This window comes from Peromyscus eremicus, chromosome 4 (genome assembly GCF_949786415.1).
Source record: "Peromyscus eremicus chromosome 4, PerEre_H2_v1, whole genome shotgun sequence".
NCBI lineage: Eukaryota > Metazoa > Chordata > Mammalia > Rodentia > Cricetidae > Peromyscus > Peromyscus eremicus.
Window position 1 is genome coordinate 21,078,617 of NC_081419.1, and position 24,921 is coordinate 21,103,537.

Here is a 24,921-nt window from a genome sequence, read left to right on the forward strand (position 1 = left end):
TAAAACGTAGAAGAGAGTGGAAAGGGTGCTCAACAATTAATGAGTGAACTGTGTATTTGTTTGATGCTTGCACATAAGAAATTATATTTTGTCTATAAATGGAGAAGTTTGAATATCAATGTCAATATAGAATAGGACACAATACTTTAATTCTGCTTAAGATGTGGATAACGGCCGGGCGGTGGTGGTGCATGCCTTTAATCCCGGCACTCGGGAGGCAGAGCCAGGCGGATCTCCGTGAGTTTGAGGCCAGCCTGGGCTACCAAGTGAGTTCCTGGAAAGGCGCAAAGCTACACAGAGAAACCCTGTCTCGAAAAAAAAAAAAAAAAAACAAAAAAACACAACAACAACAAAAAAAAAAATGTGGATAACAGCAAGAACCTAGTATGTTGAAGGTGTAACCCTAGCTTATTATTAGTATTGCCCCCTAGCATAAACAATGTCAGCTTAGAAAACTAGACTGTGAGTGAAGAAATAAAAAGGTCTCTCCAGGAAATTAATAACCATCTAATTATTTCACAATCCTACTTTACAACTTGAAAAAAATTCTCATGTGAAAAAATTAGGTAAAAGTTAATCTAAGGCTTTTAATAAAATTTTAATAAAATGTATCAGAGAGCTCACAGAATATAAGGCTATACACAGCCACATAGGAACACCACAAAGGTGCAAAAATAATACCAAACTATACATGTTCTCAAAATTCAAAATTCAAAAACAATAACTTTTATAAAAGTATAGAAAAGGTAATGAACATTTTGGTCAGTAAAGTTCAACAGACTTAACAAAAAACAGATCTTTAAACATTAACTATGTTTGTAAAGATTACTAATTGAAATCAGATAAATAATATAAGAAATTCAGATCATATTTATTTAAATGGTTAAGATAAAAATAAATACTCTAAGAAATAAAGGCAGCCGGGGGGTGGTGGCACACGCCTTTAATCCCAGCCCTTGAGAAGCAGAGGCAGGGGGATCTCTTTGAGTTCAAGGCCAGCCTGGTCTACAGAGTAAGTTCCAGGACAGGCTTCAAAGCTATACAGAGAAACCCTGTCTCCAAAAATCAAAACTCCAACCACCCCCCCAAAGAAAAAAAAAAGGGTAACATGAAAAGAAAACAATTAGGATATTTAAAAATGAAAATAAACTTTTGAAAATACAAGTTGAAAGAATGAGCTAAATTAGATTTTAGTATATTGAAAGGTTGGATTATATTTTGAAAGTAGCTTTTTCATACATTTAAGGCTTTTTCCCACCTTCTCAGTTTTAGTTAATTCACTTCCTATCCCCATCTATGCCTAAACCATTTGCTCTTAGTTTCCACCCCTCTTTTTTCATATTGAGAAATAATAGTTCAAGCAGAGCTACTTCAAATGAATAGACAATGCTGTAGTCTGATACATTTAAATAAAGAATAATACCTGAAGTTGGGAGGGAGTCATGTAGGAAGATATGGGGGATTGGCAAGAGGAAAATAGGGAGTTGGATAATATTTCAATGTATATGTGAAATTTTTTTTTTTTTTTGGTTTTTTTTTGAGACAGGGTTTCTCTGTGTAGCTTTGCGCCTTTCCTGGGACTCACTTGGTAGTCCAGGCTGGCCTCGAACTCACAGAGATCCGCCTGGCTCTGCCTCCCGAGTGCTGGGATTAAAGGCGTGCGCCACCACCGCCCGGCCTGAAAGAATAAACTTTAAAAATGAGAGCCGGGCGGTGGTGGCGCACGCCTTTAATCCCAGCACTGGGAGGCAGAGGCAGGCGGATCTTTGTGAGTTCAAGGCCAGCCTGGTCTACAGAGTGAGTTCCAGGAAAGGTGCAAAGCTACACAGAGAAACCCTGTCTCGAAAAACTAAAAAAAAAAAAAAAAAAGAGAGAGAGAGAGAGAGAATGATTTAATTGAACGAGCTAAAGAGATCAGCATATCTACACAGTGAAGAATAAAAAGAAATAAAAGAGATAAAGTGTCGCGGCAATAAAACTGAAAGTTCCAAAACCATGGTAGAGAAAAATATGGAAAAAGTCATATCAAAATACTTCCTCCATGTATATATTAATTAAGATTCAGGAAGAACAGTAGTCAGCTCACAGACGAAAACCAGCAGAAAGGCAAGAATAGCAAAAATCAATTCATGAATTGGATTTGACTTGCAAAGATTTCACAGTATTAAATCAGAAGAAACAAATCTACTTCCTCCAGTAAAGGGGTGTGAGCTTTTAGAAAGTAATTCACTCCCTTTCTCAAAGCAAATGGAAAGTTGAAGAGAGGTAAAGGAGACAGAAAAACAAACAAACAAACAAAAACAAAAACAAACCAAAAAAAACCAAGAAATGCCTGAGACTGAATGCAAGAAGAAAGTATCAGGACAGTGGTATGGGAGCTGCTTAGATATGCTAATAACGGTGTTTTGCCCATCTAAGGAAAACAAAATCCCTGAAAAGCTTGGAGAACAATTATGTTGGAGGAGTTTGGGGGGAAATAAATGTATGAATTTGAAGTCCTAGGTAAATGGATGGAACAGAACATGAATGTATAAAGTCATATACATTTTCTGTGAAATGTAAAGACTGCAGTGAATCAGTGTGCCAACTGTAAGCAAAGCTTAGCTTTGTTGATGGCAACTTCTGCATATGAGTGAATATTGATGCATCAAAACTTGGGACATGAAAATTGAAATCTTAGGGCCTGTTCATGTGTTGTTATTACTACTACTATCAACATTTATTACTATTATTATTATTATTATTATTTATTCACATTTCAGTGAAATAAACATTTTCAAACCTAAAGAATGAGATCATAAAGAATGAGATCATATCTAAAAGTAACACTTCTTCCTGGAAGCAACAATGATTGGTATTAAAACAAATCCATGCTCAGTTCAACTCTAAAGCCAGTAAACAATATAGTCATATTTGTAATTCTAAGAAATTAGTTACAGTAAAGGTTAAAAAAATCAATAAAATGTGACAGATAAATGATTATTATCTCATATACATTCATATTAAAGCAAAAATGTATGAGGATTGATTATCTCATATAAATTAATTTTGTCATGTGGTGTAAGGCTATATTTCTGGAAATTTTCATCTTTGGTGAGTGCATGCGCGTGCGTGTGTGCGTGTGTGTGTGTGTGTGTGTGTGTGTGTGTGTGTGTGTGTGTGTGCATATATCACATTCTCCAAGAGAAAAAGAGTGAAAACTTTGTATTGTGAGATAACATCCTTTGAAATTAAATAACAATTAAAATTAATAAGTTGTACAACATTAGGTCATATTATTTTCTCATACTAATCCTAACACAGCAACAATTCATTGTAGCTGTGTGTAGGCAGAAGAAATCCATTACCCAGCATGCTTTATTATGAGTTTCATTGTTGCTAATCTAAAAATTTGGGACTTTTTAGAGCAAAGAGACTTTAGAGCACATAGGGACCTTTTTAGAGAAAATGGACTTCAGAGCACATAAGGGCTTCTTGGAGCAAAGGGTGTGAGAAGGGACTCCTGGATCTGTGATCTATGGTTTATTGGGAAGCTCAGATCACAATTCTGCTCTTACTCTGTTCAGGTGTTTCCATTTCTTTCCATACACAGGGAAAGCAAGCAAGCCAGGCACGGCTGCACATACTTGAAATACCATTTACATGGCAGCCCAACGTAGGGACGTTCACAGCCAGACTAGAAGCAGTGTTCCCAAGTCTGAGGGGATGGATGACCCAGTGAGAGTAAGGTACTTAGAAGAAGGAGTGAATGACACATCTAAGAGACCATTCTTCACTTCACAAAACAGGTAACTGCTTTCTTTACAGTGCCAGTACTGAACCCAGACACAGTTATGATTATAAAATGTATTCTGTTCCTGTTTGAGTTGAGGTGTGTTAAGGATTGAACCCTGAGCCCCATACACTTACTTTCTAGACCTTCATCTTCAGCTTTGTACATGGCTTCACAGGTCTCACTCTTATCCATTCTAGCTCTAGAACTTTCCCTTCACATAGAAATTCAACATAAAAGTTCCCAACAAGCTATTATGGATCCTCACACTATCCAAATCTGGCTGCAAATTAGTTCGCACAAGTGTGCATGAGAGCTGGACGGTGGTGGCACACGCCTTTAATCCCAGCACTCGGGAGGCAGAGCCAGGTGGATCTCTGTGAGTTCAAGGCCAGCCTGGACTACCAAGTGAGTTCCAGGAAAGGCACAAAGCTACATAGAGAAACTCTGTCTCGAAAAACCAAAAAAAAAAAAAAAAAAAACAAGTGTGCATGAGAATGATTAAAGCTGGTCTGCTAAGAAAAATGGTTCCATGGAAGCTAGAGAGGTGGTTCAGTGGTTAAGAGCACAAGCTTTTCTTATGAAGGAACTGAGTTTTGCCAGAATCACACTAAGTGGCTCACACCTGCCTGTAACTCCAGCTCCAATGCCTGTAATCCAATGCCTCTGGTCTCCTTGGGGCCTGCATTCACATGTACCCACATGCGGATACATGTACACACATACACAATTAAAAATAATAAAACCTTATATTTTTAGGGGTCCAATCTACAGGAAGGCAGTAGTGCTAACCCCCATCATGCATGATGGCTTGCTCAAGACAACTGGGTGAACAATTATAGAACACAGCACTATTCCTTATTTGTAAAGTTTCATTACAAAAGATAGACATCAATTAGAGCTTCAAACCTGCACTGTACCCAATCTGTGACAATTGACTTATGAAATGATAGATATACATCGCCACTGCAATATTCATAGATAGACCATCAACTCAATCATTCTGAAAATTTTTATGTAAATATATTATGGATCAATGCTTGTGAAAGGGATCAAACTCTGGGTGTTGATCACTATTGGGCAGACTTAGGTACATAAGGCATTCATTCATTCAATTGTTTGTTATATTTTTTGGGATAGAGCCTCTCTTGAGTCCATGGTAGTTGGAAGTTACTATGTAGACTAGGGTTACCTGGAATTGGCAGTTATCTTCCCAGCTATTCCTCCCAAGCACTGGGATAAGGAATGTACCACTTCACTTAGCATGCACAGTGCGGCCTGGCAAGGACTTGAAGAGGTCATTTTAAATTGACTTAGGGAAAAATATTAGTATAGATATTAACCTAGTAATGAAATCAGAGAACAGAAGAAAAAATAGTGCTATTAACTAGCTTACAATGGAGGTGTGACAGTTTCCCTAAATACTAGTTTTGATATTGGAAGTGCATGTATTTCCTGTTCAGTCCTCATGAGAACAACAAGTAAGGTTTTGTAAATGAGTGTGTGTGTGTGTGTGTGTGTGTGTGTGTGTGTGTGTGTGAAAGAGAAAGAGAGAGAGAACACATGCACACAGTGTACCTGTGTGTGCATGTCTGAATTCCAGAGAAGATATACACATGTGCTGCTCCATTACTCTGCTGTACTCCTTTGAAATAGAGTTTGTCACCGCGCCTGCAGCTGGGCAGGCAGCCACCATGTCCCAGTGATCTTCCTATCTCCACCCTCCACAGCTCTGGGATTACATGTATATGTGGCTGAAGGTGCGGGAATACTATCTCAGGTCTTCATGCTTGTCCAGAAAGTGATCCTATCCACTCAGCCATCCCCTCAGCCCAGGTTATTTTTTTATTATTTTTCTTTATATAGAAAAGTAAATATATTTCATAGAAATTAGTTTTCTTCAAAGTTATCTTTATGATAGCAAAATACAAATAAGAATGCATAAAATGTAAAATAAAATTAATAAGATAGATCAATATATTCCTGTTCATCTATTCATCAGTCTGCCTACCCATCAGAAGAAATTTATATGTACCAAATAAAAGTGTATATATTTCTTGTATTCATGAAGGAATTTCATAAAACTACTATTCTCTAGTGAAGAAATAAGTCACAATAGATTCCAAAAAAAGAATAATTACAGACTTTACTTCATATCACAATTAAATAACATCTTTATCTGAACAGAAGAAAATCATAAATGATTGATATATATTCTTGAATCTACAAATATTTTGAAATAAATTTATGAAGCTTATCATTAACAAATACAACACTAATTAACTTTTGCAGTTACATGCAATTTGAAATACCTGTTTGAAATATTCGGTGTTCCACACATTCCCTTTCTTATTTTATTAATAGAGTTTTATCATTGATTTTTGAAATACCCAGATATAACCAGTTTTACATTAGTATGACAATGTAATGTTACTTTCTATAAATGTGTATAATATGTTCTATGCTTGTAGTTTATTTGGAACTTTAAAACTTTTGGGTTACATAGATATTCTAGTGAGGAAGAAATGAAGAGAAATGCATAACTTTAAAACTTAATAGTTAATCTATTTTTATAGCTTATTTCAAATTTTTATAATTTTTATTTTAAAAATTGGAAGTACCAACATGAAAACTTGCCTGAGAGCTAAAGATGGCTGTCATTTTGATAGTAAAATGAGTAAGGTACAGTGACTACCCCTTTCTGTTCACAATTGATCATATGAGATAGATGTGCATTTTCTACTTACTGAGGGTCCCCCTAGGTCTTTGTTCTAACCTCTCAGGGCAGAAACTTTGTTCTTTCACTTTCCCCAGGCACAGTGCTAGACTTAATATAATTTCAGCTCATATCCTAAGAAAGTAGTTCTGGGGAGGAGATCGAATCTGCCCTTGAAGCCTTGCAAGGCAATTAAAAGAAGTCAGATCCTGGCTCCATAACTTTCAGAGGGGGTTTGATTCCACTGCTTTCAGATATGCTCAAGTTCTGGAAGACTTTCACTCATGAAATGAGCTAGAACTAGAAAGTTGCAACAGTACAGCTTGTCTGGTACACGAGATGCCAAAATTTGGAGCCCTTGCTCTTGGAATGTGAGGTGGGAAGAACAATTTTGTTTTGTAGTCAGCAGTGGTGACATCTCTAATGACTGAAGGGAATAGGGGGTTAATGCTACTCAGCTGCTGCAAAAGGGACCTAGGCACTATGCTTGGGAACCATTTAAAATCAAACTGGCCCCTAAAAATATTATGTTTGGAAGCAGGTGTGGTAGCACAAAGCTTTAATCCCAGCACTCTAGAGGCAAAGGCAGGGAGATCTCTTTGAATTTGACTCCAGCCTGGTCTACATAGTGAGTCTGGGCCAGCTGGGGCTATCACCATGTATATAGATAGAGGCTCCATAGAGAGACCCATCTTAAAAGGTGGGGGCAGGTAAAGGCAGGTAGGCAGGCTGACCAGAGAAAACAAAGTCCTGGAAGTCATTGTTTTACCTACATGATGAGCCACAGAGGTTCAAAATTAATAAAGCCATGTAAAAATACTGCTTAGAAGAGAAGCAGTATATTAAGACCTACTCAAAAGAAAGACTCTGGCATTGATGACAAACTACATTGACAGAAACACACTGGATACATCTGAGTTAAATATGAACAGAGCCTATTTTCAAGATTTGTTTCCACAAGACAAAACTGCAATTTCCTGAATCAATAAAGGGTTTCAATGTGAGAGCTTTTAACATAATAAATTTAATATTAAGAGAAACAAAGACTTTGAGAAATATTTATGGAAGTGTACCTGCTGGTTTATTTGATGTTGGTGTTGTTTTTGTCAATTTGACACAAGCTAAAATTTGGGAAATGGAAACTTAATTGAGAAAGTGCCTACATCAGGCTTCCTGTGTTAAAGAACAAAGGACATTTTCTTTTTCTTTTTCTTAAGACTTTTTTAAAATTTATTTTACATAGCAACCACACATCCCTCTCTCATCCTTCCTCCTGCTCCCCCTCTAGTCGTCTTCCCACCCCTGCCCCCGCCCCGCCAACCCCCATCCCCTCCCTTGAAAGGGTAAGGACTACCATGGGAAGTCAGCAAAGCCTTTTCCTTCATATGAGAAGGATCAGCCCACTATGGGAAGTGCCACTCCTGGGCATATGTTCCCAGGTTGTTTAAGAAAGCAGGCAGAGCAAGTCAAGAGGAGCAAGCAAGTAAGCAGCACTCATCCATGGATCTGCCTCATCTCCTGCATCTGGTTCTTCTTGAGCTCCTGCCCTGACTTCCTGTCATGATGGACTGAAAGATGAAAGTGGAGATAAACTCTTTCTCCACAAGCAAGTGCCCTTAACCTCTGAGACATTCTCTAGCCACTGATGTTTTACTCTTACAGGAATTTCAAGGGCATCCTTGGCTGAGTCATTTCTGGCCTGCACTTCTTGTTTGTGTAAGAAGCACCTTGAGGGAGGACTCAAAAATAGCTGTTGGGAAAGTGTTGCTCAAAGCCCGAATGTATATTAAACTCTTTGGGATGTAAGACTTCTGACCCTGTAGCCTCTCGAGATTGAAAAGTCAATTTCAATATGAGAGTGCTGGCAGAAACCTATAGGTCTAGCACAATCATCCAACTATGAAAGATCCCCAGTCTCTGTAGAGAAAAGCCATCATGTTTGTGCTGATTTTTTGTGTGGATATCTAGGTTTCATCTTAACAAATTAAATTTGTATGGCATGCAGAAATCACAGACTTTAAGCTATTCAGGCTAGAAACCACATGAATTGACCCCTAACCCAGAGAAGATACTTGGACTAATCCCAAAACCCACTGGACAGGAATCTTTTGGGGAGAACAGGCATAAAAGAGTGTGGGGAGCTCACTGCAGCAAGCACTGTGCATGATGCTGAGCATTGTGCAGAACATGTGGGAAAGATAGCATTGAGAACTGTTGGTAACAAATGTCCACTGGAGTACACAGCAGTGACAGCTAGAGTTCCGAAGGTCAACCTATCAGAACTAAGGGTTCGGTTAGAGGAAACCATCACACAAGGCATTATGGAATTACTGCCTTTTGAATGAACTGGCTGTCTCTTATAAACTTCTTGTGCAATAACAGCTATGATTCTCCCTATTTACCATGCATTTCCATGTTATGTGTACATGTAATCTCACGATTGCATCTCAATCTTGGGTACAACTTCCCTTTTACATTTGGGGTAATTAGATAGCTGTCCCCAACTGTGTTTATTTTTTTATTAACATAAATCTGGCCAGGGCCATTCTCCAGACAAAAGTATTTCAGCAAAGATACCCTTTTCCAAGGACAAATGCAGAGAAATAAACATTGGCTCATCTTCCTCATAGAGAGAAAAGAACCACTAACAATTAAATCCTCAACTCCTTACCTTCACCCCGGGGTATTTACATAAGACCCTAACTTAAGAGATGTACTGCTCACATTCCTGGGATGATGTTTTTAGCCACTTGCTAGTTACTGAGTTAAGGCGGTTACTTCCCACTGACCCAAGGAGATTGCCATCAAGGCCTGGCAGGTGATAGGTGCCAAGCTTCTTTCTTGTGCAAATTAAGTTTTAATTCCTCCTCAGCCAGGTGCTATTCCTAGATTCCCTAAATGATCATAGCCTTTAGTTGACCTTACCAGAGAACTCTCCTTTAGTCACTCCCCTTTTGAGTTGTAATTAGAAGCTGACATTTATTGCTTTATGTGTGGATCCTTATCACCTCTCTCTGTGACCCTGAAAACTTCAAGCCTCAATCTGCTTTGCCAAAGAATTACTGCCTGTGTACATATACTGGTTCTCTGAGGACACTAGAAGGAATGAATTTAGAAGAACAAAGATGAGGCCGGAGATGGAAAGGACTAGATAGATATGAGAGAACAGCAGAAGGGATTGAGAGCAGGAGGGACCCAGAGGAGTAAGTATGAGAACAAAAAAGAAACTGTGTAGATAGAATTGACTTAGAAGAACAAAGTGAATGGACTAACGAGCTCAGTGTGCTTAGATTCATTGAACATCCTTCAGATTAGTATCCTTAGCTGCTTGTAGCATCTGTTCTGGACCCTGATAGAAATCTCCTCAAGGCAGGTACCTGAGGGGAGTTTGGTAAGATAGAATTGGACTAAAGCATCAATTGCTGCTTTCCATAATTACCTTTCAGAATCTAGTCTCAGTCCCTCTCCCACTGGGCTCGCTCTTCTGCACACTGGGCTTTCTAAGTCAATGAGAGAGTTGTAACAATAGGTAAACAAATAAATGAAAATAATAAAATATCTAGGAGAATAACAAAACATACAATTTAGCAAAAGACTAACTACCATTTTTAAGCAAAAAAAAAATCTTAAAAGCGTTTAAATAAAAACTCACAGAGCAAAGAAAACTACAAGAGAAGGAGGCAGCAGCCTAGGGTATGAAGCACATGACTTCATAACACACAGGTAAAAGCAACCTCCTGATTTCTTTGGGTTCCATAATTTTAATAACGATAATTATTGTCAAATTGCGGATCAGAAAGAAAACTAAAAATCTGATAGACAAAAAGAAGAAAAGAAAGTTCCTAAGTGGAACAAGTTAATCTTCTTATTGATACTAACTGCCAAACAAAAAGATGTAACATATTTTTAAAATCTTGGTATATTGAAAATGATTTTTATGATTAATAGAATATGGGATTAATAGAATAGTAAATTTTGAGAATGGAAAAAATGACCAATATTCTTGTTAAAAGTTTAAAATGGGAGAAAAATAACAGGAGCTAGAAATTGGTCAGGAAGTTCAGGATAGAGACCAAGAATGCTACAGTTCTCCATTCATTCCTTGGCTGGAAGCTGGAATCCATGGTTTTCTTCTGACTAAAAGCCAGGAATTCCAAAATGAGCTCAGCTTCCTGCTTTAGCTTTCTGTTCACTCTCCACTGTTTATTCCATCCCCTGCCTGGACACTATGTGAGAATGATTTTCCCTTGTGAACTGACAAGCTTGCTCCCCAGGGTGTCACCCAATTGTGGCTGTGTTAACACTAAAACAGCAATTGACCAGTAGCATCCTGAACACCAGTTCCCTGCATCCTGTTGTGCTACACAGAAGCTCTTCATGCTGCGGCTTAAACTCTCACCCCAAACTCACCCTTGCCTTACAGGTCCCACAAATTTCATTCTTGAATTTGTGAGACAGAACCCAGAAACCACTGGTTTGGGAGTCTGGTGACTCTGGTGACATTTGAATGCACCTTATTTCTCAAGTTAGGCACATTGGAGAGGAGGCAGCCTCCATTGCTCTCAAAGACTCTCCACTTTTCTCCAGTAACATGGAGAGATGAAGTTTATATAAATCTCTGATGACCACATTAGGTAAATTCATTAAAATAATTTTTTCTTCAATATTTAAGCAAACTATGTGATCATTAACTATAGTAATAAAAAAACTTCATTCTGAATGAACTTAATTTTTTGCAGATATAATTTTTGGGTAAGGATATATCATGAAAATAGTAGTTGGATCAATACTATAGTGACATAATTTCAATTATTAGATTGGATTTTCCACAGAATTATATAATTGATTCTTTATAAAACAATTCACAAATGTATTTCTGTGATTTGGTTAAGGCCTTAAAATATGCCTAGTATATATATTTTAATTTCCAGCTGTGACCAACCATTAGAAATTTTGACATGATACTATTATATATAAGGTTCACATTTGAACTGCTCAATAAAGTAAAAAACATTCACAGAAACATGTCATAATGTTTTATGTAAGTTTATGATATTTGTATTGAATTACATTGTACTTTCAGGCAGCCTGATGTACTGAGTGACGAGTTCAAATCTAAAGAGCTACAAAGAGGCTAAGTTGATACAGTAGGATGGTGTGGAGTAGAGAGGATGACACTCAGAACATACCCTGAAATGAATGGAAAAGGGAGAATCAGACTGTCAACATAAAACTAAAATACTTCGGAAACACACTTTAAGTACTCAAGTACTCAAAGGGCCAATATAGTTTCTTTATTTGATTATCTGTCTATCTATCTATCTATCTATCTATCTATCTATCTATCTATCTATCTGGAAAGAAGGTTGCACTATGTACCCTGGCTGCCTAAACCTCACTATGTAGAACGGGCTGATCTGAAACACACATTGACCCACCTTGCCTCTGCCTCTGCCTCTGCAAGGATTAAAGGGATGTGCCATGATGACAGGCAGTCTATTTTATTTAATAAAGTTTAGATATTTTTTGTTATTGTTTTTTATATTTTCAGTGTCTTACATAGCCCATGCAAACATCAAACCTGGTATTGATTTGAGGATGAGTATTAATGTTAATCGTCTTACCTACACCTCACAAAGTTTTCAGGCATGCTGCATTATGTACAGTTTTATGTGGTACTAGAAATGAAACTGGGAGTTTTGTGCACACATATTAAGCACTTTAACAATGTCCTCGGGCCTTTATTTATTTTACTTTATTAGTTTTGTTTCATTTTGGAGACGGGATCTCACTATAATTCAGGCTGGAACTGAATTTGTGATCTTCCTGTCTCTTCCTACCAAATGTTACAGTTCTAGTTGTGCACTAGCAAACCTGGTTTGTGCTTAGACATTTTAAATAACGAAGAACTCAAGATTCCAGATATTGATAAAGCTGCTATCAATGAATTCTAGAATGCTGCTGAGAAATAGTTTATGGAAACATCTCCATTAACATTAGGAGCCCTCTACAATGAAAAATTTAAATCTCTGATGGAAGAGACTGTGGAAGACACTAGAAGATGGAACGATCTCCCTTCATCGTGGATTGGTAGAAGTGATGTGGTATGGGAAAAACTGAACATCCACATGTAAAATAATAAAATTAGATGTGTATCTGTTTCTATAAACAAAGTCAACTCGAAATGTATCAAATACCTCAGTGTGAAACCTGAAATCATGAAAGTGCTAAAAGAAAACATAGGAAATAGCACAAGGTACAGGTATAGGAAAGGATTTTGTAAATGGGCTCTATTTACTCAGGGATTAAGCCCAACAATTAACAAACGGGAACTCGTAAAATTTGAATTCTTCTGTGCATTTAAGCAAACACTCAAGTGAAGGTTAAATCCCAATAGGAGAGAATCTTTGCCACCTATGTATCCAATAGAGAATTAATACTCAAAGTATATGAAGAACTCAATAAACAAAGAATTCACAAAGCAATTACCCAATTTTAAAAAAATCAGCAGCAAATCTAAATAGAGAATTCTCAAGAGAAGATATAAGACTAGTTCAGAAAATTTATTTTAAAGTGTCCAAAATCTTAAGCAATCAAAAAAATGCAAAGTAACCTACTTTGAGATTTCATTTCACTTCAATCAGAATGGCTAAAATTGAGAAAACAACTGATAACAAATGCTGTTGATGATGTCAGAAAGTGATACCTCCATTCTCTACTGGTGAGATTTCAAACTGGTACAGACCTTGTGGAAATCAGTGTAGAGAATTCTCCAAATGCTACCACATGACCTACCTATACCACTCCTTGCCATATGCCCTAAGGACTTGATATCTTACTACAAAAAATACTTGTTTAGCTCATTTCCCCTCTTTTCACAATTGCAAATAAATGGAAACCAGCCACTATCCTTTAACTGATGAATGGACAATAACAGTATGGTACTTATACACAATGGAATAGCATGTAGCTATAAAGAAAAATGAAACACAAATTGTTTACCAAATGGATGTAACTAGATAATATTATATAGAATGAGGTGACCCAGACCCAGAATGACAAACACTACGTATTCTCTTTTATTTGTAGATGCTAGCTCTGAATCTATGTATTTGACTATGTAACCTGAAGTACCCTAATCCTGAAAAACAGAAATGTACCATGAGGGAAAGAAGAAATGTAGTAGAAGTTTTCATGTGTCCCAGCCAGCCAGCAGTTGGGACACATCTCTCCCACTCGCATCCCCCAAGTAAGCACACAGAGGCTTATATTAATTATAACTGCTTGACCATTTGCTCAGGCTTATTACTGACTAGCTCTTACACTTAAGTTAACTCATAATTCTTATCTATGTTTAGCCACATGGCTTGGTACGTTTTCTCAGTTCTGCCTTGTCATCTTGCTTCCTCTGTGTCTGACTGGTGACTCCTGACTCAGCCTTCCTCTTCCAGAATTCTCCTTGTCTGCTTATCCCGCCTATACTTCCTGCCTGGCTACTGGCCAATCAGCATTTTATTTATCAACCAATCAGAGCAACACACATTCACAGCATACAGAATGACATCCCACAGCAAAGCAAGACAGAGATGCAGAGTAGGGAATAGTAGCACTCTAGTGTTATGAAGAGAGAAATGGAGAAATTGAGGAGTCTAACTGAGGATGTAGGAGGAATGTAATACAGAGGAAGTGGGAGAAGAACAAACAGCTAAAAAAGACACAGGAAAACATTTTTAAGATTAAGAAAAATACACACATATATGTGTATACATGTATATACATTATATGTGCATATTAATGTATGTTAAATGGGGTCATACCTTTTGAGTGATAATGTTCATGCTAAGAGCCATAGAATATCTAACAGAACTCCAAAGACCAAGTATTGGAAACCTCTCTTCCCTTTGTTGTGGGGAGGGTCCAAGAGAATGCCAAATCAATATAGGCTACTGTCATTGCCCCTAGATACCCCTAGAATTTGCAGGTAAATCCTTTTTGCTGAAAACATCACACATTTTGTACACATGACTTGGAACAATTGAGCTGGAAGTGACCTGGAATCCTCCTCCCTCATGACTAGCTCTCATAGTAAAAGAAGGTGCAAGGCAATCTGCCAAGGGAGAAATAAAACCAATAGTCCCACCCAGCCATGAACTACAACACTGATGAGCCCAACACAATTCCCCCAATGGTGCACTAATGGCACCTTCATCTTGGAGATACCCAGAAACTGCCTAATTGGACCCAACACCAACCAATAGGTGGACAGTCATTCCTGGTACTATAATTGTCCAAAACTACCAACTGGAGAAATCACAGACCCCTAAGGAAAACCTGCTATTGTCACTTTCATCAACCAATAATATTTCCAACTGTGTTTTGAATACTTATACCTTCTGATAATTGTAGATGTCACCCCTCCTTAAAGTTGCTTATTTTTTCAGCATATCGAGGCTTCTACAGAGAACCACAATTGGTCAAAAATGACAGAACAACAACATGGGCTGCCTGGCCACAATTAGTACATTTATAACACAAACTTTATGCCTAAGGCTAAGGAAACACTGCTGAATAGGGGATGGAAAGACTACATAAGTAGAAAGCTTCTACAAAAACATTGGATCCATGTTCTGAAATTAATAAAATTTGCCATGATGCAAATGTAAGACAAAATCAAACATACATGTAAGTTTCTTAACTCAGAGTTTCAAAAGTATTGTCTTTGGCTTACTAATATAAGGATCAACACTAACTTGGAATTAAAAATGTAATTTGTCTCCATCTAAGACCATCTGACCTATGTAAGAGATACTCAGAAAGATACACAACATTCCATTTTTCATGATGTTCTACTTTTGTTTTCTGTTTCTGTCACAACCCCACTGATCAAAAGACTCATAGAGGAGACGGTTTATTCCAATTCAGAAGTTAGAGTCTGCCACTGAAGGAAAGTAGAGCAAGAGCTCAAGCAGGAATCAGGAGGCAGGAACTAAAGTAAAGGCCGTGGAGGACTGGACTTACTGGCTTGCTTCCCATGACTTGATCAATCTACTTTTATATACAACCCAGGACGACCTGCTCAGGGATGGGATCATCCATAGCAGGCTGAGCCCTCCCACATTAACCATTACTTAAGAAAATGCCCTGCCCCCAATTTGTCTGTAGGCCAATTCATCATTGGAATGAATGGAAGCAGTTCCTTCATTGAGGTGTCCTTTTCCCAGATAAGTTTAGTTTGTTTGAAGCTGAAAAAGACTTGTTTTGTTGTTGTTGTTATTGTTCGATGCAGAGACAATGCAGATGTTTACTGGAAGATTCTTCAATATGCTCAACTCTGAGAATGCCACCCTCTTAAATTAATGGTTCTCAAACTTCAATAAATACTCATACCTCTGAAAGAAGTTAAAAATATTTATTTTTAGCTGGGTGATGGTGGTGCACACCTTTCATCCCAGCACTTGGGAGGCAGAGGCAGGTAGATCTCTCAGTTTGAGGCCAGCCTGGGCTACAGAGTGACTTTCAGGACAGCCAGGGCTACAAAGAGAAACCCTGCCTCCAAAACAAAACAAAACAAACAAACAAAAATATTTATTCCTGAATATTACAAAAATCTTTTTTTTTGTTTTGTTTTGTTTTTTTTGTTTTTTTTTGTTTTTCGAGACAGGGTTTCTCTGTGTAGCTTTGCACCTTTCCTGGAACTCACTTGGTAGTCCAGGCTGGCCTCGAACTCACAGAGATCCACCTGGCTCTGCCTCCCGAGTGCTGGGATTAAAGGCGTGCGCCACCACCGCCGGCAAATATTACAAAAATCTTATTGAACTGCCTGGAATGAGGTGTGGCTTTTTTTAAATTATTATAGCTATCTTTTGCTGCATTGCTATGTGATAAAGGAAAAAAAGGAGTTTGAGATATTTCCTAAATCTACTTTTTGCATTCCACTCCTAAAATATGTAAAGAAGCTATCATTTTTTAAAATTTTACTTATTGAGTAGTAAAATGACTTATATTCATTTATGTGTTTTAATTATACAATGAATTTCAGAGTACCCTCAAAACAATAAATGTATTAAAATAAATGCCTGTTATTCAAACACAGCAATAAAATTTTGTATTTTGTCTCCCTATCTAGACTGAGAACCAAGATTTAGTGAATTCTGTCTGCACACTTGTGCCTTCTACTTCATCTTTATATTTAAATGCCAAAACATTCAGGTCACAGAATTATTCTAATTTACCCAGGATGTTGAGGCCTTATTTGTTTATTTATTTTTGTTTCCTATTCTTAATATCTATGATTAACATAAAATAGTTTAATGATGAAAATTTTCTATGCACATTATTCTAACTTCTCCTTAGTGATTCTCCTTGCTTTCCCTCCACATTTCTTTCTTCTAAGTCCTTTTCCCTTCCTCACCAGCTCTTGTTCTTTTCACCCTCACTTTAAACCTCTTCCCCCCTTCTTACTTTTCCAGAGAATGAACACTACCCTCAGTTGTCAGTAGCTCCTAATTTCTATCAGAAGCAATCTAATTATATAAATTTAATAGTATTTTCCATGTAAAACTCTAGTTATTAAACATATCAGGAGTGGATCTTGAAACTGAAGTGTAAAATACCTGAATGATGAGTCTTCTGTATAGCCTGACACCTTTGGGAATTTGCTCTATTCCAAGACCAAATGTAAAGCAGTCTAACTCTGATGGCATGTGGAGGCAGGAGACATATAGCCTACATTCATGGGTAACACCAGTTGGATGTTGTTTTCTTTTTCTTAGTAAGACTCAGTATTTGCCATTTTGAATTCATTGAAAGGACAAATTATGTCACAGAAATATATTTTCTCCTACAAATTGAGATTGTTCCTCCCGGAGCTTCTTGCTCACCTTCTTATACATTGTTATTGATGAAAAATCAGAGAGAGAGGGCTGTTTTCAAGAGCACAATCCCTGAGTGGCTACTCATGCTACAGTAGACAACTGTACACTCATGCATATTCTGACATATTAAGGGGACTCGGTGTGTTTTTAAAAATAGTGTATGCAGGTGGGAAAGAAAGGTGGTAGGAAGATAAAGGAAGGACTTCAGGAGAAGGAATGATGGTAGATTTGATCAAAACACATGATTTGGATACATTAAATTCTCAAATAACAACAATAAAAAACCTGAATGTATTTCTTCATTTATATATTTGTATTTTCTTTGCGGGGGTGGGGGGTGGGGGGGAGCAGGATGTGGGACATCAACTAGGCAGAGAGTAGGAAGGTCAATACAAAGGAGAAGGGAGGATGGACAAATAAGACCAAAATTGTTTAATGAAACTTTAAGGAATCTTACTATTTTGTAACCAGCTAAAATCATGCAAAATGCATATTTGTTTGGCTTTGGCTGCCTGTCAGGTATTGAAGGTCAAGTACCTACTGCTGAAACACACACACACACACACACACACACACACACACACACACACACACTTGGGACACAGGACTCAGATCTTTGAGGTAGATCTAAACTGAAAGCCTTGTTACTCCAGTCTAACTTTTATGGTACCAGAAAATGTTACACAAGTTGCCAAGGGAGGGAGGCAAGTAACAGTCCTATGCAGCTGTAACACCTTTGAAACTACAATGACCACCATGGCAAGATATTGATAGAAGTGATGTAAGTGGTACTCACATGTTGGTGGTAACCAAAGGGTGTATAATTGGACTTAAGGCCTACTAAACAGGAAAGAAAATATTCCTAGTACTAGAAACAGCCAAATTCCTGGGACTAGTGAAGTCATGAACCCTAGAAGAGAATCTATTATGTCTTCTTTTCTAGACCAGCATAATGCCTAACTATATTCTAAATTTTATTCTCATACACACAGATGAGTGTAGCTACCAGCCCTCATGAAAGAGACTTCTCTTTACAGCAAAGGAAGACCATCACAGGAAACAACTGCATATAATGCACATATCAATAGATCAATTATTGGGAGCCCCATCACAACTGATACATTTATATCACAGGCCTTGTATGTATTGCTCATGGAACATCATTGAAAGGTGGGAAGATTTTAAGAGTTAGAATGTTTCAAGCAATCTTCAGAGAAATAGTGTCTCCTAGAAATGGCTGTATAAGTAAGACTTAACAATGGTAATATCAATATACATGTTAACATGGAAAAAGGAAAATCTCATAAGACCATACTCCCTAGACAAAGAATTACTTGTAACTTATGACTCCACAGAGGGAGAATTAGCCTCTCCCAGGAATATGGTCTATAACTGGTTATCTAGTACAAAATGGAAAGTCCTGAAACCACATGCACACAGACAACAAAAACAGACTGCGTAAGGTATATTTATATATTTGGGCATACATTTACGTGTGTGCATGTGCGTGTGTGTGTGCGTGTGCGTGTGTGTGTGTGTGTGTGTGTGTGTGTGTGTGTGTAGAAATAATAATCAGGAATAAAGAAACTGTTAATTTGAGAGTAAGGGTAGATGTGGAGTTGAAGGAGTTGGAGAGAAGGGCCTTGGGGTGCTGGAGGGAGGAATAGGAAGAGGGAAAGTGAAGCAATTATATTTTAATTAAAATAGTATGACAGAGAAACAAATAGGATGCATTTGGAACTGTGCAGAAATTAACATACAAGAAGACATTTCTAAAGAGAAGACTGTTTGAACACTTAATACCTTCTAAGGGAAAAATGGAACCCGATTAACATATAGGTATGTACCTGACAATCTGCATTGTTTTTGCACACTTAGAACCAAGTTTATTCATCATCTAAATTGTCGCAGTGTGCTTTTATTATTATACGTCTTATGTCAACTTGTAAGAGCAGATTTTTTTTTTTTTTTTTATGGAAGAAAAGGTTTATTTTGGCTTACAGTTGCAAAGCAGATACAGTCCATAAAGGCACTCAAGGCATGGCAACGGGAATTAAAAATGACAACAGAAGGAAGCCCCTGAGAGATCTTTATATGTTCAGAAATTCTATAGGCCAGTTATTACTTACACGCCAATTTGAAAACAAAACTTTTTAAATTTAAATGTAAACATATTTAAATGAAGGCAATAAACTTGAGATTCATAATTTTATAGCAAATTTACTGTCTTGATCGTGAATGAACTTTAGTCTATTGCACTGTTAAAGCAGAAATCCTACATATTATGATAGCTCTTCATATCTCTCCCTGATTTTACCATTCAGAGAGTGAGATTGGCATGTCAACAGTCACTATTATGGGGATAGAAATAGCTCCAAAGAAGCAAATACAGAGCTTCTTACAGCATGGAATGTCAAAATAGTAGCACATCATTGTTTAAAGTCTATAATAGGGATTGTGCCCTTAATCAAGGTATCCATGGGAGTATGACTTTACCTGGTGCTTCTTTGTACCTCATGCCTGGGACCCAAATCAATGCTAAACTAGAATGTCAGTTTTAATTTAAAACACACCTGGATTCAAGAGCTAGCCCAGTATGTATTGGCCTCATGTTCTCAAGTATGTGGCCAAAGGGTCTGCCACAGTTCTTCTAGGTGTGAAGTAAAGAAAGAATTGGACATCTACAGGTTGGCATGAAGATTCATTAAGAAACTATGCATTTTGAGCTGGCTTTTTGGAGCCCACTACCTATGGTTGGACATCTTGCACAGCCTTGATGGAGGGGGAGGGACTTGGACCTGTCTCTACTAAATGTACCAGGCACTGTGGACTCCCCACTGGAGATCTTGTCTTGTTGGAGGAGGGAATGGGGGATGGGCTGCGGGGGAAGTCAGGAGGGGCTGGAGAAGGGAAGAGAAGGGGATCTGTGATTGGTATGTAAAATGAATAAAAAATTCCTTAAACTAAAAAGAGAAGGTATGCATCTACTAGTACTTACAGTCTCTGTGCTCCTCACCTCCAGGACGGTAATTCACACAGATCCACGAGTACAAAACAAAGTAATTACATTTGCAACTTTGTCAACAACAAATCCTTTCTCAAAAACAAACCTTTTTAAAAACTGGAAATCTAGTGATATGTGACTGAGAGGGATACCATCAATAAAATTTTTTTGGCAGTCAGACTTCTATGATTCTACAGAAATTCACAATTGATATTTACTACTTAATCTCAGTCTAGATTTTTTTTTGTTTTGTTTTGTTTTTTGAGACAGGGTTTCTCTGTGTAGCTTTGCGCCTTTCCTGGAGACCAGGAGGGCCTCGAACTCACAGAGATCCGCCTGCCTCTGCCTCCCGAGTGCTAGGATTAAAGGCATGCGCCACCACCGCCTGGCCTCAGTCTAGATTATTTATTTCTCCCAGAATGTGTCCTATACATATTAACAAGAAACATAGCCTTGTAGTTTACTCCAAATGTCAATCAAAACACAATTTTGTTTTGTTAAGTTTATTCATAATAACTCCAAGATTAACTGTGAACAAAAGAGTGTCGACCGCAGGGCGGTGGTGGCGCACGCCTTTAATCCCAGCACTCGGGAGGCACCTGGCAGAGCCAGGCGGATCTCTATGAGTTCGAGGCCAGCCTGGACTACCAAGTGAGTCCCAGGAAAGGCGCAAAGCTACACAGAGAAACCCTGTCTCGAAAAACCAAAAAAAAAAAAAAAAAAAAAGAGCGTCGACCTAGCCTTCTAATAGCTACCTATCTTTGATGTCTGATTCTATTTATTTCAGCAGAGGAGCAGAGGATATTGTAACTACTTCATGAATAAGATCTATTCAGGAGCACTCACTGAAAGTCATGTTCAAAAACTGCAATGAAAGTAACATATTTGTCTCCTCACATAGAGCTAGCGTGTAAGGGAAACGTCACACCAGTCCACTGTATCCAGCACGATGTCTGCTGAAGCCCAACCATTCTCAACTTACCACAGGATGTCACTTCATCTGTCTGGTCACCACAATCATCCTCTCTGTCACACAACCAGGCTCTGGGAATGCAGCGCCCATTTCCACAAGAAAACTGGTCAGCCTGGCAGGTTCTGGCTGTAAAGGTCAATTTATATAACAAAGAATAAATTACCAGCCTCCTTTTCAATAATTCTAACATGCTAAATAAACTCAGTGAAGGCTTTAGTCAATTTTATATAATTGTGTCTTTTTTTTTAAGATACGGATAAAGAAGCATATGCCAAGGTGTGGGCTTTGGTTTTTTTGATGAAGAAGCCTGGGATGTGAAGGAGATAAATAATTTCCCCTTGTAATTGTCCATATTGCTTCAGTGGTTACAGCCAAGTGTTTTCCCTGTGTGTTTTAGGAGGAATTTAACAAGGGCTCTTGTTTTCCTTTTCTTTCTCCCTACCATTTTCCTTTCCTTATTGTCTTTAGCTTTCCTCTCTTTTTTCTCCTTGGAGTCTTTTTACCTTTCCCTCCCTGCTTCCCTCTCTCCCGATTGTATTCCATTCTCTCATGATTTTAAATGAAAACATCATTAGATGATTTATCTCCATTTAATTCCAATTTAGCTATGATCATAATATATTAAATTCATGCAAACCATTGTTCTTTAACTTTATGTTCTTGTTATTACAGTCTCTCCTATCAGGCACTCCCTTGAGTCTAGTAAAGCTTTCTTAATGGGTTGGTCTGATTAGAGAGAAAATAAATAGAATAAATTGCTCAGACTAATTCAAATGGTGGGTGACATACCATTGTGATGGCAGGGGCACCTGCATGTACCTCTCATTATAGCAGTGAAGTTGCAGGAACTGCTGTAGTCATTGACTCAAGAATTTTCTACATAATTATTGAAAGATACTAAGACTAGAACATGCATAAATTCACTATCCCTTCTAATCATGGGTGAAAGTATTTTCTTTTTCGTCCAGGGAAATTTAACTGATTTCAGATGAGAAAGATATTTTGTTCCATAAGTCTCTAAGTTCAGGCTTCTGGACATAACCAAACTGACAGAATTAGCACTTCAAATCAAGGGACTCACTGAAAGACAACACAATGTTTTCTTTTTCAGTCCTCCTCTGCATCAGATGTAATTAGCTTGCAGGTGATGTTAGATGAATGGCCCCAAAGGACTCGAATTTTATGATAAGTAGTGCCCTAAAGAGGAACTTATCAGTGCCTTTTGCAGAATGATTTTTCTGGTAGTTGAATCAGAGATTCCCCCTCATAGTGTAAGTGTTCCTGCTTATCATTTTTACTGTATAGCAGAATGAAACACAAAAAACATGAGCAGTGTATGAGGAGACTGTTCAAACCAAATAGTCATGAACATCCCCTTTGTTTCATCTGAATCAAAGCATTCTATTTAGACAACACATCCTTGTAAACTGCAGTATTGGGAGGAGGAAGCTGGAAGATGATGAGTTCAAGGCTAGCCTCGGTTACATTAAAAAAAAAAAACCCAAGGCCTGGGCATGTACCTTAGTGGTACAGCATTTGGACACCATGTGCAAGCCTTTGGGTCTTATTTTTAGCACTATAAGAGAAGGGGAAAGCCCTTTTTAGTTTATCTTGTAAAAAGTCTGATTTTAACATATTGGTTATTTTAATGTAATTATACCTGCTTATGTGGATTTAATCAAAATTGTTGGAAGATGTGAGAAGAGCATTCTCCAATGCAATTAGAGTTCACTGCTGGGGGTAAATGTTGGCTTAAGACTACCTAGGTACAAGTATAGTAATATTATTATTACTTACAGGAAAGTGAATTTCAAATCTAAGCACCATTCACCTTGGCCTCTGAAATTATCTTAGAATTAGATAAAATGAATCTGGGTTTTTGAGGGTTAACAGCTGCTCTATGTGGCTGTGTTTGCTCCTTTGTGAACATGCATATGCTATTACTCTTCTGGGTGCCTGCTCTAACTCGCTCCTAGTATTTACACTACCCCTGCTCCAGCCCTATAAGCTGCCAGTTGGCAATTTGCTCCTACGGAAATGTTTCTAACACAAAGAGGTCTACCAAATATATGCTTGTCTCTGTTGTACAGCTACATCCATTTATTTCTCTATACTTGGTACAGAAATTTGCTTTCTATTATTTAAAAACTGTATTATAGACTCATCTTATGGACCATTTGTCTCTCCCATATGTTGACCTTCCCCTCACAGACTTAATTCCTTATTTCTTTTTACCTACAGGAATATTTCAAAAACTACACATGAATTTTTAAGTGATATTTAGAATTACTTTTCAGGTTATATTTCTTATAAATGATAATGTTTATATTTTCAATTTTTTTGTAGGAGATATTTTGAAAGTCATTCCTTTTGACACTTGAGTATGAGCTCAATCATTTTAACTATGGATGTAAAATATACAAAACTATCGAGTATCCTACTCATTTTAAATTGAGTTGTTTGGGAGCCCTTTTTTATTCCTAGCTCTCAGGTGAAGAGCTTTTTCCCCAGGTTTTCCTATGCACAGGTATTAACTAGAGTGGGAAAATAGATATTGCAGAGTTAAACATGCATACATTTTGGATCTTATTGAGTTTAACAAATTCCTTTCAGTACTGGCTGGTTTTATGTGTCAACATGATATAAGCTAGAGACATTAGAGAGGAAGAAACCTTAGTTGAGGAAATGCCTCCATGAGATCCAGCTCTAAGGCATTTTTAAAACTAGTGATCAATGGGGAGGGCCTAGCCCATTGTGCATAGTGCCATCCCTAGGATGGTGGTCAAGGTTCTATAAGAAAGCAGGCTGAGCAAGCGTGTGGAACAAATCAGTAAGCAGCACTCCTCTATGGCCTCTGCATCAAGTCCTCCCTTCATTCCATTCCTGCTCAAGATCTAGTTCTGGCCTGCTCCAATGATAGACTATGATCTGGAAGTGTAAGCCAAAAACCCTTTCCTCCTCAACTTGCTTTTTGTTTATGGTGTTTCATCGCAGCAATAGAAACCCTAACTAATACACTTTATAATATAAAAAAGTTAACTTATGCAACTAATAAGAACATATGGCAGTTCCCTCTCCTCATAATGTTTCCAAAACTTGTTTTTAATCAGATTATTTATTTTCTTTTGTAAATGGATTTTATTATTACTTGGGGACTTTAATATTTTCAAGGGTTTAACATTGCCTCCTTCAGGAATTCTTCCCAATACTTTGCTCTTCTAATGAGCCCTGATTTTTCCATTGCTGTGAGGAAACACCATGATCAAAAAACACATGAGAAGGAAGGAGTTTATTTCATCTTACAGCTCTCAGATCATGCTCCATCACTGAGAAAAAGAAGAAGAAGAGGAAGTACTCAGGGAAGAAACCTGGAAGAAGTAACTGAAGCAGAGGCCATGCATAATGAGGAACAATGCTTACATTGCTTTCCATGTCTCATTTAGCTTAATTTCTTATAATACCCAGCATATGCCTAGGGGTGGCATCACCCACAGTGAACTGGGCCATGACATATCAGTCATCTCCCAAGAGCTTGCAAAACAGGATTGCCCACGGGCCAATCTAGTGCAGGCATTTTGCCAA

The 24,921-nt window shown here is 37.8% G+C and overlaps 1 protein-coding gene across 1 annotated transcript in view; it reads right to left on the reverse strand.

The window, feature by feature from the left end:
* The window catches only part of Lrp1b (LDL receptor related protein 1B), a 1,617,914-nt gene that overhangs the window by 775,832 nt on the left and 817,161 nt on the right, over positions 1–24,921 (reverse strand). Inside the window, exon 18 of the mRNA XM_059258831.1 lies at positions 21,349–21,465. Coding sequence (XP_059114814.1) covers positions 21,349–21,465 — 117 coding nt within the window. The remainder of the gene's footprint in view (positions 1–21,348; positions 21,466–24,921) is intronic.